Raw genomic sequence first — 17,902 nt, 5'->3', positions numbered from 1 at the left:
GATGGTGCAGGAATTGAGCCCTGCCTGCCTGCCACCTGTGTGACCTTGAGAAAGCTATTTAACTGGCTGGGCTGCAGTGCTCCCGTCTGTAGAAAGGGAACTTGGTTGGACCAGATATCAGACATTCTACTTCAGGAATAGCACCATGAGATGAATGTAGGGAACAAGGTTTTATTACTTCCTGTGTCAGTGAAAGAAGTGGTAGAGAAGTGGCCTAGAAGATGAGGCAGAAAGGATTCCTGGATGGAGTGCACAGTGGGAGTAGGCAGCCTGTGGCCCTCTGAGAGGTAGAGTGAGGGATGGACTTATGGGTGGCCCTCTGCTCATGTCCCTGTCCTTGCAAGGAGTCTTATAAGTGTCCCCTCATATTGGTCTCAGGTCCCCTGACATTTAAGACCTCTTTAGGGATGAAAAGGCACAGGAAGCAAAATAGGAAGTGTGGGGGAGAAGAAGGCCAGATTCAAGGAAATGAAAGGAGGGAAAGAGCAGAGGGTGGAGAGGCAAGAAGGCCTGCCAAAGGCACGGGGTATTAGCTGCTGTGGAGAGGAGGATGTGGGGAAGGAAGACATGCGGAGCCAGCCAGTCCGGCCCTTCAAGTCACAGATGCGGAGCAGAGGTCCCAAGAGAGAACCTGCCCAAGGCCACCGAGCTGGTTGTGAGAAAAAGCAGGGCTGGAGCCGGAGACTTCTGCCCCCTTCACTTACAGGCACTGCGCCACCTGCAGCATGTGGGCGCTTCAGGGCGTTAGGTCACACTAACCAGGAATGAAGGCTGGCCTGAGAGGATGATGACATAGGCTGTGGAAAAAGCGGGGGTGAGGAAGGAAGCAGTGTGGATCCTCTCTGGGACTCAGTTTCCAAAGTGTGTCCATTTCAGGCGGTCGAGTTACTTGATTTCTGAGTATCAGCTTTAGGCAGACTCCCCTCCTCCCCCCCACCCACACACACCCCTCAAATCTGCCTGGTGAGGTGTCTGTAAATAAAGTGAGAGTGACGAACTGTTTCTGGGGACCACCTCTGGTGCTCAAGCCCTCCCAGTGGTGCGGGCTTCCCCCTGGGCCACAGGACACTGTCCTGGCAGCAGTAATGGTGGCTGCAAATCCATGGTGGCCCAACTCACCGAAGAGCAAATTTCGGGCAGGATGGCATGACTACTTTTGAACTATCAAAGCATGAAAACACTCAGAAAAGTTGCTTTTAGCAGCTCTAATATGCCCCCAATGGCAGTGTTAGATAATCGGTGTGGCCAGTCTCACAGTTACTAGAGCCGGGAGGGAGAGCCCATTCTGGAGGAAAGCCTGCATGCAGGACGAGAGTGGGTCACCGAGGAACTTGGGCGAGTTTTTCCCTTTTGCAGCAGGAGGATCCACTCCCTCATGAACAATAAAGAGAGTGACAGGTATCCTGCAGCGTTGGAGCTAGCAGAGTGCTCCGCAAACAGGGTGTCCGGCCCCGGCCCACGGGGAGGAGTACAGGGTGGGAGAGCGTGGGCTGCTCTGGTCTGGCTCTGAATTAGCTTTGCTACCAGCTCACTGTATCCAGGGTGGATTAATGAATCTCCCTGGAATTCAAGATCCACTATCCATTCTGACACTCAGGGGATTTCTGAGACATTTAGCTATTTCTCTGCAGTGCAGTCTTTTAAATGTTTCTAATGAAGAGGGAACATCGGGGGCTGTTTAGAAAATTGCCTATTGGCTTGGAATTCTGGACCCACCAGTCTGTTCCCTGCTGACTTTTCTCATCTGGTTCTCACTCCTCCTCCTCCATTGTCTTGGTTCATGCATAGCCTTATGTGCAGGCCTGGGCTTCCCTGTATTGGTGACACAAACAAAGGAGGTTTTCACCCCAAATGCCCTTCCACTTCCATCCTTACCTCTTCTACATAAGCCTCAAGGCTCATCTCAACTACTGACTCCTTCATAAGCTTTTCTGGACTGCAACAGTCCCTGGGAAACTTGCCCCGTGAATCCATTTCATTTTCTATGCAAGTCAAATAATCATGCACATGCCACTCTGGTATTTTTCTTGTCTCAGGTTGATATTTACCTCTTGATTATTCTTTACTAGAGGTCCAGTGCACGAAATTTGTGCACTCGGTGGGGGGGCCCCTCTGCCCGACCTGTGCCCTCTCGCAGTCCGGGAGCCCTCAGAGGATGTCAGTTGGATATCCTTAGTACTGCTGCGGAGACGGGAGAGGCTCCCGCCACCACCTCTGTGCCTGCCAGCCATGAGCCCGGCTTCTGGCTGAGCAGCGCTCCCCCTGTGGGAGCGCACTGACCAACAAGGGGGAGCTTCTGTGTTGAGCATCTGCCCCCTGGTGGTCAGTTTGCATTGTAGCAACCGGTCGTTCTGCTGTTTGGTCAATTTGCATATTAGCCTTTTATTATATAGGATGTTTGGTCTTGATAGTAATCTTGTCATATACTTCTATTTTACATGCATAATGTAATGGGATGTAACAGCCACCATTGAACTGAGTGCTCACCGTATGCTAGGCAATGTTTGAGGGCCCCTCTGCTCCCCTCCTCCCCCCCGCCTGGGGGCTAGTAACTAATTAGCTAACATTGCCATTGCACTCATTTAGTTCTTCTAACAACATATGAAATAAGTTCTATTATTATTCCCATTTTAGATGAGGAAGCTAAGGCACAGAGCGGCTGAGTAACTTCTCCAAGGTCACAGAGTAAGTCAGTGGCAGAAGCCAGGCAGTCTGATTCAAGAGCTCATGCTCACAACTGTCTTAAGTCTCTCCTGGTGCCTTCTATTGGTATCTACTCATCAGCTATTTGTCAACTGATTGGTGCTGATTTGTTGTTAGGAAACAGTCCTAATCTAAGCAAGGAAAACAGAAAAAAAAGAGTTTGACCCCTCTCCACACACGGTTCTCACTGCTCCTTCTCACTTTTCAATCAGGAAGCAAACCCTTGTATAATAACAAGCTGTTTTCTATTGTGTGTGCTTCCAGAAACAACACTTTTAACTGAGAAGGAGCTAACCTTAAACAAATTCATGTCATAGGAAAGCTCGTATCCCATGAAAAGTCCAAAGCATTCAAGTACCTGGACAGATGGGGATAGTATCCTATTAATCTCTGAGCCCCAGTGCCTTGCCTCGTGCTTGGCCCACAGAACGTGCCCGATAAGTGTTCCTGGTGAGCGGATGGTGTTTTCCAAGGCTGGTGCTGGTTCTGCATAAAGGTAACTGATCCTTCAATCCCCTTCAGCGCTGGATCCAGTCTGGGCTGCTGTGCGTTTTGTCCGAGACCTCATAAAGCCAAAAGACCCTTCCTCACCTCCCTCTGCCTGCCCCCTTTACTCAATCCACTCCTAAGAGTCCTTCTCTGGAGGGCAGATGGGATTATATGAAAGGAGGAATGACCCCTTGCTTATTGTTCCTCAAGCAAAGGCACTCCTTGTATACACAAGGCAAATATTTATTCACAACCTTCCATATTTATTGTTCATGTTCATTGTGTAGTGTTTATTGTTCCATATGGCTTGTCCTTTGGTGCCACCTGCGCTTACAGCACTGCGTGTGCACAGTGGCGCTGCACAGGCAGCGGAGCTGATTTCCTTTATGCGGAAGAGTCTCGATGAAACAAAATGGACAGATCTTGCAGTTACATAGAATTTCATTGCAAGAGTCAACTGATTTCTATATCACAGTGAAATCATCCCCTAAAACATGCAGCCTTACTGTGCACAAAGCCAGGATCGCAGTCATGATTTCCTCGAATGCCAGAGAAGGAAAAACAAGTGAAGCAAGGGCACAACTAAGAAACGACAGTATTCCAAAAGCCTAGTGATCACAGTGGCTCAGAGATAAGCTGCCGATAGATGAAGCGAAACTGCACCAGACAAGTGATCACCAGACTCTGTAACATGGAAGTCGCAGGGGCCTCAGCAGAGAGGTTTGGCACAGTAGCGAGGGAGGAAGCCCGACTGTACTGGATTCAAGAGAGAATGGAAAGGTGAGAATTGGAGATAACAGGTAAAGGCAACTGTGGGTTGTTTTTTTTTTTAAAGAGTTTTGCTGAAGTACAAAAGGAGACAACCTTAAGTTATGAGAAATGGGAGAAGGAGGCATTTGTCTAGGTTTGTAGTATAAGAGATATTGCTGATGTTTTCCTAGATGATATCAACTAAACTAGTACAGTGCACCTCTTCACCTTGGGCTACATACTTTCTCAAAAAGTCACACAGACACTATTCCATTGAGAAAGGGTGGAAGGCTGGATTGGCACTTTCCTTAAGCTCAAAAATGATCCATTCTCTTTTATTGGTGACCTACAGAAAACAAGACACAGTTGTTACTGCCATGCATAAGCATGGAGTCACCTGCAAGGCTGTCCACACTGCAAAACCATCTCAGTGTCATCATCTTTAATGACAAAAAGTAGCTCCCTGGACTACATGACAGGTAAAACCGGGGCCTTGGATTTGAGGGGCTTTATCATGCCTTCATCTTCCTGATGAGAGAATTCCGAAAAGTGTTGCCTCTTCCTGACCACAGTACAGTTCCACCATTATGCAAACACAGGTGGGGACAAGACACCTTCGCACGGAAGTTTCTTCTACAGTGGAGCCCCCACTACTCTATCAAATTCTCCCTTTTCATGCACTAAAGCATGAGGGTTCTCAGCCATATGCATCTCTAATTACAAATCTCTGTACTAGAGTAATTAGTGTAACTATTTCTGTTAATAACACTCTCCTCAATCCCTTTGTGACAGATTGTACTACTTGTTCACAATTATTCCCCCATGCTTCTCTGTAAGTACGATATATTTCTTTGTCCCATTATCTTTAGGACAAAGATGGCCATGTAACTTGCTTTGGCTATGGGAATGTGAGCAGCTGTGATATAAGACATATTTGAACAAAAACAAAATACGCTTGTGTGGTTTAGCTTTCTGCCCCCTCTGTGAGTGTCTGTCTGCCCTCTGCCACGAGAACAACATGGCCTGCATGCTGGACGCTTCTTCAGGCTGGGCTGCATCCAGACGGCAAGCAGAACCCGGTGAGCCCAGCACAGCTCAGCTGGCCAACATCCTTGTGTACCACGATCCAGGTACATGTGTTCCTTTTTAAGTCACTGTGAGTTTGGGATTGTTTGTTCCTGTGGTAAAAGCTGACTGATATCCTCTTTATTAGACTATCATATTCCTCAAGTGACAGAACCATATTTATTCTCTTTTGTTGTTGTTGTTTTTGTTAATCCTCACCCGAGGATATTTTTCCATTGATTTTTAGGGAGAGTGGGAGAGAGAGGGAAAGACAGAGAGAAACAACATTGATGTGAGAGAAACACATCGATTGGTTGCCTCCTGTATAAGCCCCAACCAGGGTTCGGGCCGGGGAAAAGCCTGCAACCAAGGTACATGCCCTTGACCAGAACTGAACTCAGGACCCTTTGGTCCGCCTGCCGATGCTCTATCCACTGAGCCAAACCGGCTAGGGCCATCTTTATTCTTTATGATACGTCCTCATACACACCACAATGCTCTGAAATTGTGGGCCCCTAATAAGCACATACACAACAGTGAGTCATTATGTCCATTGTAGCTTGTTTAGCTAAAGTTTGGAATCAATGCATGATTCATATCACTGACACGTTGGCTGCACCTTCATGATAAGCTCCTTAAAGTCATGTTCAAAGCCATTCTCACCCTGCCTTCTCACCCTTGATTTTGGTCTACTGAGATATGGCTGTTGACCAAGAAAACCTAAATAATTCAAGCTTCAGAAAAGGGGAATTGGGTCTTGGGCGTCATATATAATGTTTCTATCCCTACATGCCCCAGTGTTTAAGGCCACATAGAAAGAATTTGCTCTGCATGTGTTTGTGTGATTTAGCTCTATGTAAAGTTTAAGACAGGCCACAAGCCTTGCCCAGGGGGCCTCACTGCAAAGAAAATAGTCCAATTCTTGCTTCATTTACCAAGTAAACTGCCCTGCCTTGTGCAGAGACTATTTAGACATTGTGCAGAAATCACAGACAATATCAGGCACAGTTCTGGGCTTCAAGGGACTTATAATGTAATTGAAGAGACAGGATATATGTGTACAAGTCTAAGACAATCAACAGTTAATTCTTTACTGGAGGTCTTGGGGTGTGGTAGGAAAGAGCTGGTTAGAAAGTTGGGAGACCTGGTCCTAGCCATGCTCTGCTGCTGGTTAAGTTACTTGGAGACGATCTCTTCACTATTCTGTGCATGTACAAAAATGACTGAACAAAAAAATAGAAAAAACAAACAAACAAAGGACTGAACAGGTTACTATGAGGTCCTTCACATTTCCATGGTTTTATGACTCTAAGATATATCACCAAGCAGCATAATGTCACCAGTGCTCCGTCCCCGGGGTAGGTGGTAAAGGCTGGGTGCTCAGAGGACCTCTTTGTTTTGCTGACCCTGCCCCCACCCCCAAACTAGTTTGCTTCCAGCTTGGTCATAGGGACCCCCTCTGCCTTAAGTCTTGAGCCAGATCTGATGGAGCTGACTTGAGAGTGTAAACTCTCTGCAAACAAGTCCAGAATTATGCTCAGATACCACAAATCAAGCAAGGAGAAGGAGAAGCTCCCCGAAAGCTGATTTAGCCCCCAGGAGCAACATGGGCTGGGTTTGCTGGAGCTGATGCAGGTGCCCGAAGCTGCTGTGTTCAGTGCCTGGGCCTCATCCCCAATGGGACAGAATTCTGGGGGCACCGTGGAGGGGGCTGTCCATGTGACTGGTGTCCTGATGGACAATATCTCCCTAACACTCCACTTGTTTGAGATTACTGAACACCCTCCACCCCTCATGTGAAACCAGTTCTCATTACGACAGGCGGGGTCCATTAATAGGGCTTCTGTGGCCAGAGATGCCTCATTTGACATGAAAGGAGGAGGAACTAGAAGAAATGGCAAAATTAAACTTTTAGAACATCCACTGGTGCTTTTCTGATTGTTCTTTGGCAAAATACAGAGAGTAGAGTTAATCCCATTGGTTCAAATACGCTGAGAGCCTTGGGGATTAGCTGTCTCTGCTCACCTGGCACTTTTGCCACAAATGTATTTAAATTCCCAGCCCAGAGCCTGGCAGGGCTGCTCAGCTGGCCACAAGACTCTTTGGTCTGTGCAGGCTTGTCTTCATTTGGCTGTGAGTGCTTTTGTTTTTTTTCCAAGTATTTACAGGAGCTGGACCACAGTGTGTTTTAATGGACTCACATCAGAGCTGGGTTTTTAAAAGCAAAGGATCTCATTTAGGCAAAATCTCCATTTATTGGGAAATCAGGTTCCTTTGCAAAGTGCTCTTGGCAATTTGTGAAGGAAAGTGGAGGGTGTTGACAACATAAGAAGAATGGCTCTACTTACTTGGAACTCCGGACACCAGCCGCAAGGGGCGCAGCACGCGGAACGCCCTCAGCGCCTTCACATCAAATCCAGCCCCTTTCCCTCCTAGAGCGTTTGCCCCGTCAGCTTTGGTTGCTTGTTCTAAAATTGCACTAAAAAGCCTAAAAGAGAGGAAGGAGAGAAGAAACTGTCAGACAGTGTTTCTTTGCTCAGCTGGACTCTGAATTCTCGGAAGGAGGCCTGGGGGAGCGGTTTGTGACCATCTCCACCTCAGGAGCAAGTGCTGAGGTGTGTGCCCAGGAGGGTCTGTGCCATCGGAAGGTGACAATGCATCATGTGGGTATACAGGGCATAGCCTCTGCCTGGAGAAGTCTGAGCGAGGCCACAGGCAGGCCCTTTGCCATCATAAAGCTGTGAAAACACATCTGGCTCTGTGAACTGGGCAGCCCTAGACAAAGTGAAAAGCAAATGAAGTTTGCTGCCAGGCCTCCTGTCCCCTTGCGGTGCCCTCTGGCCCCTCCGTGATATCCTAGCTGCTGACCTTATGTGGCCTGGAACCACATTCTTTCTCCTCCTCATCTATTTGATTTGTACCTGGGTGCAAATAAATGATCCCAAAGAAATCTATTTTGTGGCGGCACAATAGATGCTCAAAGGAAATAAGATGAACAAGTGAATAAAGATTGAATGAGTAAGTTTCCAGCAGGAGCAATACCACACACTAAGGCATGTAACCAAGACATGGAAATTGCAGTCCTGCTGTTCTGTGTTTCTGCTTGTATGTCCATCCCTCCAACAAATGCGAACACCTATGCACCCGGTAATGTTCTAGACACCAAAGCCACAGCAAAACAGACAGTCATTACCCTCTCTTGGAGCTTACATTCTAGTGAAGGAGTCAGACAATAAACCAAATAATCAATAAATGTATATCAGACTTAGAGAGTGATAAATGCAGAAATGAAGGGAGGTCTGGAGGGGCCAAGGTGGGAGCCTTCCTGTTTGACATCAAAAGGCTAAGAAAGGAACTCGCTTCTAGGCTGACATGTGAGCAGAGACCTAAAGAAAATGCAGGAGTGGACGCAGAGCTATGGAAGGAGGCAGAGGGAACAGTCGGTGCAAAGGGCCTGAGGGAGCAGCATGGTAGTACGTTAGAGGGACAACAAGTGGCAGGGTGGCTGGTGCAAAGCAGGTAAATGGACACAGTGGGAGATGAAGGTGGAGAGGCAGCAGGGAGCCCTACCAGTTTTCTCTCAGAGTCAGAAGGCAATGGGAGGTTTTGAGCAGGAGAGTGACATGATTTGACTAAGGTTTTAAAAGAATCACTCTAATGCTGTGGGTGGAATAGCCTGTAGTAGGACAAGGCCAGGGCAGGCTGCTGTATTAATCCAGGTGGGGAGGCACAGACCAGGTGGTGGTGTTGGAGGTCATGAGGAACAGTCGGATTCTGGATTTATTTTAAGAAAGATGTGATGAGATGGGCTGATACACCAGATGTGAATTGTGAGAAAAACAGAAGAATCAAGACCATTCCAACAGTTTGGGCTTGAGCAACTGGAAGGATGAGGTATGGGGGATGCACATCTAGGGTTCTATTTTAAACTTTGTGCAGTTTGAGCTGCCGGTTGGACATCTGAATAGATGTCTTAGTAGGCTCTATTGGGTGTGGACTTCTGGGGGTGGGGACTCCAGGCTGGAGACAAACACTTGATACTTGTGTCCACTGTATTAAAGTCAAATCCAATGAGATTGCCTAGGAGGCTAGTGTAGAAAGTGAAGATGTGATAGGACTGAACCCTGGGGCTCCAACACCGAGGGGTGAAGGAGAGGAGAAACCAATAAAAGAGACAAGTAGATAGAATGGAGGGCTGTGAAAGAACTGGTCATGAAAAGAGAGTGGTTAACCATCAAGTGCTACAGATACAAGGATGGACCACTGACCATGGGATTTAGTAATATGAAGACCAATGAGACCATGCAAACAGGTTTTGATAGAGTGATGGAAACAAAAACCTAATAGATATGAGAACAGGAGGAGCACTAGAGACAGGGAGAATGGACAGCTTTGTCCAAAAGAAATATAATACAGGCCACAAATGTGAGCCACATATATAATTTAAATTTTCTAGCAGCCACATTAAAAAAGTAAAAAAGAACCAGGTGAAATTAACTTTGACAATATATTTTTGTAACTCAATGTAACCAAAATATTTTATCTGTAATAAATATAAGGAAAGAATTTTAAATAAGATAGCTGTCACTCTGTCTTTTGTTCTAAATCTTTTAACTCTACTGTGTATTTTACAGCATATCTGAATTCAGATGAGCTACTTTTCAGGTGCTGAATGGCCACATGTATCTGGTGGCTACTGTACAACTCCTTTGAGGAATTTTGCTATAAAAAGGATTAGAGAAAAATGGTAGTTTTTCAGAGGGGTATGGAATCAAGTGTTTTGTTTGTTTTTAAATGAAGATATGGTAGCATTTTTAAATGTGATGGGTCTCATCTAACAGAGTCGGATAATTTGACGATGCAGACACAGAGGGAACAATTACTCAAAGGACCGATGTCCCTCAGTAGGCAGGATGGGACCTAACACACACGTAGGGATGCTGGCCTTATATAGAGGTGGGGAGGTTTATCATGGTTCAGGTTGGGAGGCACATTATAGGGGCACAGATGTGGTTGTGAGAATGCATGAAAATTCTCTTTTGATTGCATCTGTGTTCCCAGGGAAACCGGTAGCTAAAAATGTGAAAGGGGAGGAGGTATTAGAAGACTGAAGAGAAAGGCAAGGACATTAAAGAATCATAGAGAAAATGGAAGAGTGAGTAGGAACATGTAGCATGGTTGCCAGGAATCACCGTTGACCTATTCGAGGTTGGTGGTCAAGAGTGTAAAGTGAGACCCATTAGCTTCACTTTGCATATGTCTCTCCCCTTTCAATGGTACAGCTTCAGGTACCAAAAAATCTCCATCTAGTTGGATTTGATCAGGACTGGTGAGCAAGACAAATGAAGAGAGGAATAAAAGTTGAGAATAAATGCAAGTGAAGGATTATAATGATGGGATGTGGCACCTAAGCCAGTTGGAAGGAGGAGTGCACATGATGGGAGGAGGAGCAGACAGATGTGGCAGGACAAATGGAATGGATCACTGGAGGTAAGTGCTAGAGGGAGTGAGCTGGAAAGATGGTGGTATTGCTTAGAGTAGAATGTTTGGTTTGAGATTATAGGGAGGGTGTAGTTATTAAGGAATGGCAGGGATATTGGTATAATCATGGGAGTCGTGATCCCTAGGGAAGAAGCTCCCAGAGGGGGGAAGGTGGTGGCAGCAGCGGAGCAGTGAGTGCTGGAGAGTGGGAGTGAGCCAAGAGCTCACTCTTCAAGGAATGTGGAGTGACTCAAAGGTCTGTAGAGGACAACAATAGGAGATGTGGGCCACAGAAGTGTCCGATGACACAAACATCAAAAGTGGAGGATTTTAGTGGGAGGAACAGTGGTCGGAAGCAGAAAGAAGGGGAAATCGGGGCCTCTCTCCTGACCTCTGGGCTGTGGAATGAAGCATCTGGGAGGGAAATGGGCCATCTCTAGAGACTGCAAGGGGAGCAGGACCCTCAGGTTAAAGCCAGAAAGTGAAAGGAGGGGTCAGAAGATAAAGTCTAACTGGAATTTGACCACACCCTTCCCTTACATCATTGCTGTGTTCTCCCCACAGAATTGAATAGCTGGGACAGAGACTGCAGGGCTCATTAAGCTGAAAAGCTGTTACCTGACTCTTTACAGAAATGTCTGCTGCCCCTGAGTGGAGATGGACTGTGGGGCACAGAGGGCACAGTGGGCACAGAGGGCAGGATTCAGGAGTGGGGTGGAGGGGAGAAGGGTGCAGATCAGAGGACACAGCCTACATGGGATGGAGACTGACACTTTTTGTGGGAACCAAGAACAATAGGGAAAAGGGTACACAGGGGCAATTTCTGTCCTTTGTACCTTGAGATGACTACTGATTCACTGCCAGTGGAGAGTGTGCTGGGCCAGGGTCTGGGGTCAAGAAGGAAGTCCAGGTATGAAAACTGGGTTCCCTTGCCAGACATGAACTCAGGGCCGGGGCAACTTTGTTTTGAGGACTAGACTCAAGCCTTAAATGACTCACACCCAGAGCAGTGGACCTGGAAATGGGAGGCTGTAGCTGCAGGCTTAGCTTTGCAGAAGCTCAGATCCAGGCAGGGCCCAGCAATGAAGTTGGTCTAGTTCAGTGGTTCTCAACCTTCTGGCCCTTTAAATACAATTCCTCATGCTGTGACCCAACCATAAAATTATTTTCGTTGCTACTTCATAACTGTAATGTTGCTACTGTTATGAATTGTAATGTAAATATCTGATATACAGGATGGTCTTAGGCGACCCCTGTGAAAGGGTCGTTCAACCGCCAAAGGGGTCGCAACCCATAGGTTGAGAACCGCTGGTCTAGGTTAAGGATTTTCAAACTGTGCTCCATGGAACCTTGGGGGCATCTCCAGCAGCGAGGCCAGAGGTGAGTGACTGGGGTTCTGGATCCTTTCCCCATATTTAACAGTGGGCTCCCTTTGATCTGTGTTTTGCATTGGGCCTCTGAGTCAGGCTGTTTGAAAATGGGTTCTGCAGCTAAAAGGAGTTGGGTGACCCTGGCCAGACCACATCTAAAGTCTCTCTGTGCTCCATGATTCTTTCAGCTCGGCTTGGCAATCTGATGGCTTCACATGTTAGCTGTGATGCCTGGAATCCCAGGCAGTGGTTTGCCAGGGTGGGGGAGCGGGCTCCTTTCTCCACAGAGAAATATACTTTCCACTGAAGTCTAGATCATGGAAATGGAGACCTGCTCACAAGTTGGTCAGATAGCATTCCAAATCCAAACCAGATGTGGTTGCTAGTATTTCCTGAAAGAAAGCAATATGCTTATCGGAGTACAAGATGTTCACCATATATTATTCCGTGAAGGGAGCAGAGGGTAGACAACTTTCCTGTCTTTTAACCCCTGCTCCAACTTAATGCAGACTCTTTATTAAGTGTCTGTCTTTAGTTTTGAAGGGGTAGGAAATGCAGGAAATGCAGGGACGGGCCTGGGGGATGTTTGCCTTGGCCTGTGGGGACTGCTGTGTTTCTCCTCATTAGACACTGTAAAGGTGGGACCAGGCTTGGTGCCTACCTGTCCTAAAGGCTAGGTTCAGATGCCAATGCTTTGTGTGTGTGTGTGGGGGGGGGGGGGGGCAGATTTCTGTAGGAGGTGTGTCTGGTGGTTTCTTAGCTGAACATCAGAGCTTTTAAAAGAACAGGGCAATGAGGCTCCAGAGGCCCCAGTGAGGCAGGACCAACATATGAGGAGGGAGACAGAAGCCTTTGTGGCTGCCGCAGCACGTCTGGAGCGGATGGAGCTACTGTGAGTCCCCAGTTCTCAGGGTAGGCTGGGGGCGAGGTAGCTCACCCCCAGAAGTCCTCTCCATGTTCACTCAGCAGCAGCATCTCCCATCATACCAAGGAGCTAACCCCACTTTAGGATGAAAATGTGACAGGTCTGTGGGAGGAAGGAAATGCCTCATCACAGGCCACCGGAAGGGCAATGCAGAGGTGAGAGAGGGGCTCTCGACCTGGTCCTCCGGCAGCAGGCAGGTACTCCCCTCCCCGGGGGCACCCCAGGCAGACTCTCCTGACCTGACGGAGGCAGGAGAGACCTTCCCCTAAATAGCTGTGGGGAGTGCCAAGGAGAGCAGATATTTACTAGGAGATGGAAGGGAAACAGGGATTCCCATTTAATACTGTAAAGACAGTAGGAATGGGAGGCTTGGCTGAACAGAGGTGGTTGAGCTACACCTTCTGTGGGAGGTGGGGGGGAGGTGTGCGCCATTTTTTGAGTCAGTAGGATTGGCTGAGATTTAGACTGGATGGAAATCCCCCGGGACCAGTGCCCATGGAGAAGAGAAACTAGGTCCCAAACATGGCCACGTGTGATATTAATGGGGAAGAACTCAAAGGGTCACGCTGAACCACAAGGTGAGCAAAAGGCTTAGAGTCAACTAGAGGGGTCTTTTGGAAGAATGCCTGCCTTTCTCCATCGGGCTCATGGTCTAGACCCCAGGGAGATGTGACCAGAATCTACATGACCCACAAAAAGTCCACCTTCTGTGGTTGTGAGAAGGAGAAGCAGTACAAGGGGTGCAGGGGAATCTAAACAAGCTAGAGATGAGCAGGGTTTCCCAGTGTGCAGGCCTGGCCGGCACCTGCTCCCCCATCCCAGGGCTCCTGTTGGATGCCTACCGGTGCTGCCTGTTCTCACCGCTTGTGCTCTAGTTAAGGCCGTGAATGGAGCACAGAGCTGTATCTGGTCAAGTCTGATTCATTCATAAACATGAGAGAAAGCAGCGTCCTTGCCTAAACAAAATTAGTCCCAGCAAGATACCTCGTCTCTCCATGGCTCCCAGAAGCACCCGAGCTCAGCCTGGGGCTCTTTTCCACACATGTATGAAAAGTTCCCAGGAGACTGAGGCCTTGCAAAAGATGCTGGATTTAAAAAGGATTCAGGGACATTTGGAACAACCCACCTTAAAGACCTCTGCTATGTTTTACTGAGTTAATTCAAGGCATTTTTGGAGTCACTTGTTGTGCATTCTGGCATGAAATTCTGGCAAAATCTCTTGTATAACTGCCTCCTCACTCCGAGTCCTCTGGAACCAGATATATTCCTGGCAAACAGTCTGATTTTAGTGCTCAAGTCACCCAAATATCCCTGATGTTAATGTGGCCCAAGTGTGTCACTCATTGGTCGGGCAAAAAAGGACAACAAAGTAAAAACTCTAAAACAGTTCCAAACCCTCACAAGCCATCCAGATGGCCAGAGACAAGGACATAACTTCCAATTGACCTCGATTTGCCCCCGTGTTATTTCCTTCAGGAAAGACCAGACACTCCCCTGAGATCACAAGCAGCGAGTGCTCTGGAGAAACTGTGAGGCCTTGGTCTTCAATGGGACAGCACAAAAGGATTCAGGAAAATAGTTTTTTGGGGTAAGAGCCAAATGACCTATTGACCTTGACAATGAAGCCCGTCAGAACTCCAAGGCAGTGGAAACACAAGGTGGCTACAACTTGAGCTCTCCATGGGCTCAAAGAAGCCAGGTAGTTCTTAAAGTGAAATCTTGCTGCAAAGGGACCCTCCCTTTAGAAAACAGCCGAGTCGTAGGAACCTCAACCATTGTGTGCTAATAAGTTACATCTCACACAGCAGATGTAGGCTTGTTAGGTAGATACATGTCCCAGAGAATCATTCTGTGAAGTTACTAATTCCTTGAGGAGATCACTTGTAAATTTTATTTAAGATTTCATACAATGCTTTTTTTAAAAAAAGCATATATTGACTTTGCCTCATCTGATACTAAAATCCAGCAGCATGTCAAGGGGAGGCTGTGTTTGATTTGGGTTTGGCTACTCATCATCTTGGTCCTTCATAGTTCCCTGTTTTCTTCTCACCCACCTGTCTTGAGCAGCCTGGTTCCTTGGCCACAGAACAAAGCTCACTGCAGAGGTGAGAGGGGGCATCCACAGCGCTTGTATGCCAGCCCCAACCAGGCCCGGGGACTGCATGCTCACAGGCAAGCTGAACTAATCTGCTCAGTGACACAGCAGGGACATTGGTCAGAGGCGCTGTCAGGCCAGGTGTGGTTGGAGATGGAAGAAAACACCTTAAGCAGAGGACTGTCCTAAGTTGCATGAAGGACCCTGGGTTCCATCAAAAGCACTCACCTTCAACTCATGCATGTGTGTGTGTGTGTGTGTGTGTGTGTGTGTGTGTGTGTGTATGTGGGGGTAGTGGTGAGGAGGTTCCTAGATAATGGCTCCTTTCCCTTTGGAGAAAGTCTGAATTCAAAGAGATATTTAGTAAGTCCTCTCATTCTGCCTGAGCCCAGAGCCACTGTGACCAGATCAAAAGGAGATATAAACACAGAAGGGAAGAGATATGTATTGGTTGGCGGCAGGGGTGAGGGGAGGAAGTAGAAAGGGTAGCTGTACTTACCCTACAACCACAATTATAAAATCTAGTAAATTCCACCCGTTGCGGAGGTAAGCGTTAGGGTGAAAGAGAAGTCCATAGGCTATTACTTTTAAAAATGCTTCCACAGTAAAAATGATGAGAAAGAGATATTCCACTCGTTCCTAGGAAACAAAAATAGAAGAGAGAGAAAAAGAAAATTGTTAGATTGGGGGTTTTATAAAGTTCTGCCCCATTAACTCTCACAAAAGGTGGAGGAGAATGCTATCCCCACCCCCATGGGAGGAATTAAGGGGACACTGGGTAGGACCCCCAAGACAAATTAGTAACTCCACAGTCTGTTTCATGATTAGAATTCCAATGCACTGGGCATTAGTTTTTTTGTTGGTTTTTAAGTCCTTAAATATCTTCTGTTAAAGTGTAAATATTATAATGGTCAAAAATTACACATTTTTGGGGAAACATCTTACTTAATCAGTGAATATGTCATAGTACCTTCTCAGGAGAGAACCCATCATGTTCTTGATCTAAAGCAGTGGTTCTCAACCTTCTGGCCCTTTAAATACAGTTCCTCATGTTGTGACCCAACCATAAAATTATTTTCGTTGCTATTTCATAACTGTAATGTTGCTACTGTTATGAATCGTAATGTAAATATCTGATATGCAGGATGGTCTTAGGCAACCCTGTGAAAGGGCTGTTCGACCGCCAAAGGGGTCATGACCCACAGGTTGAGACCCACTGAAAAGGGAAACAATGCCTGGACATAGGAGCGGGTGCTGAGAAAGGACCGCAGGAGGAGTGTTCCATGACTCAAGGTAACAAACCCTGGAGACAACACAGTCTTGGGAGAGTACCAGCTGAGCTCTCCAAAAGAGCAAGCACACAGCTGTGTTTGAGACACTGAAGATCTCTCAACAGCAGCTGAAACAGGCAAAACTGCTCACATACACACGTCCAAAAATTTGAACTCTCTCTCTCTCAAGAAAATAAAATTCTGTCCAAAGACATAGAGCAGGTTAGCAGTGAAAACCAGCATTTCCGGGATGGAGACAGGCACTGGGCTGGGGATAGTGAATGGAAGAGGTTCATCTCTTTTCTCAGGGGCAGGAGGTAGGCAGTCATTTCTTCCCTCTGCCACCTCGAAGAAGGGCTTTGCATTTAAGGCTGCAGCTCCTGACCCTGGGAGCCCACACTGAACAGGAGAGACTCTTTGGCTGAATTAGAGCAAGCTGACTCTGGGCTGATTCGCAAGATTTCTGCACCACTAACTGCTTTCTCCCACAACCATCCCCAGTGCAGATCCTTAATGGCCCCCATCAAGCCACGGCTGCTGCCTGTTTCTTCACACTCCACTGCTCGCCTCTGCAGGACCCTCAGCCCATCTCTCACTGGAGCCACAAAAACAACAGTCCATGTGGCATTAGGCCACAAGTCCTCTAAGCAGGACAGGCCCGTCCACAACCTCCAGGAAGCATTCAACTCAGAACACCCAGACCTATTTTCCCATCTTCTACCAGGTCAGGTGGAGCTCACTGAAGGTCTCCAGTCCCACCCACATTGTAGAGTGAGCATCACCCGGGAAGGCCCTCCCCCTTCCACCGAGCTGCTGGAGGGTGCTCCGAGATGGGGGCATTGGGAGCCTGATGGGTAGCTCTGCAGGAAGAGGTCCATGCATGTCCCTGTGCTCCCTTCATTCTTTCTGGATCCCCTACTGGCCTTACCCATGGGGTGAAGCAGTTTAAGGATGCAAAGTTAAAAAAAATGCAGAATTCTGGGCCCCAGCCAGACCTACTGAAGTAGATCTCCTGGTTATGCAGCCTGGAACTGTGCATTACGAACAATTTCTAGGTGTCTCTGAGGCATGTGAAGTTTAAGAACCACTGGCTTGTGTGCGGATGCAGGCCCAGGTCAGGCAGCAATTGTGGGAAGGGAATGGAGAGTTCGGATTGAATCAGCATCTCAGAGGCAGGCATCCATCCTTTACTTTCTACCCACTGGAGCATCATAAAGTTAGTCTGGGGATGAGACTGCCTAGGAGCTGTGACCCAGGTACAAATCACAATGTGTGGGAGCCTCCAATCTTCTAAAATTAGGTTACTTTGTGTTAAAATGAACATCAGAGTAGTGTTGAAAAGGAAACAAAAGGGCACAGTGCAACTTGAGGAAACTTGTGGAAGGGGGTGGGGCTGTCAGACAGCCACACAGGCTCATCCCCATGATGGTCAGAGCTCTCATGTTTCTGCCAGATGACAGCGCTACCTCCCCTGTACCCCAGAAACCTCCGTGGAAACCCACGGAGTTGGAGCTGGGATGAGAAGGGAAGACAAGGAAAGGGAAATAAACATGATCTGGGTACCCACTAGGTGTCAGGCATTTTCATATGTTTACATATGTGCTAATTACTTTTACACGTCCATCCACCCACCCATCTATCCAGTCATTCATTGTCAGTGTGGAACAACCAGCCGAACTACCTTAAAGTACCACTGGAGCTCCCTCTGGGGTGTCTAAACCTTCTGAGAGAGGCAGCACCCAAGCTTAGAGCA

General features: G+C 47.5%; 1 protein-coding gene across 28 annotated transcripts in view; it reads right to left on the bottom strand.

Moving 5' to 3' along the window:
- CACNA1C (calcium voltage-gated channel subunit alpha1 C) overlaps positions 1 to 17,902 on the bottom strand; it is a 616,430-nt gene that overhangs the window by 213,354 nt on the left and 385,174 nt on the right. For all 28 annotated transcript variants that reach the window (XM_059683972.1, XM_059683989.1, XM_059683990.1 and 25 more), the window contains exons 4-5: positions 15,378 to 15,517; positions 7,356 to 7,495 (exon numbers count right to left, since the gene is read on the bottom strand). In XM_059683972.1, coding sequence (XP_059539955.1) covers positions 7,356 to 7,495; positions 15,378 to 15,517 — 280 coding nt within the window. The remainder of the gene's footprint in view (positions 1 to 7,355; positions 7,496 to 15,377; positions 15,518 to 17,902) is intronic.

The sequence above is a fragment of the Myotis daubentonii genome, chromosome 2, assembly GCF_963259705.1.
Source record: "Myotis daubentonii chromosome 2, mMyoDau2.1, whole genome shotgun sequence".
In the NCBI taxonomy this organism is placed as follows: Eukaryota; Metazoa; Chordata; class Mammalia; order Chiroptera; family Vespertilionidae; genus Myotis; species Myotis daubentonii.
This window is presented reverse-complemented; position numbering and strand designations above follow the sequence as displayed.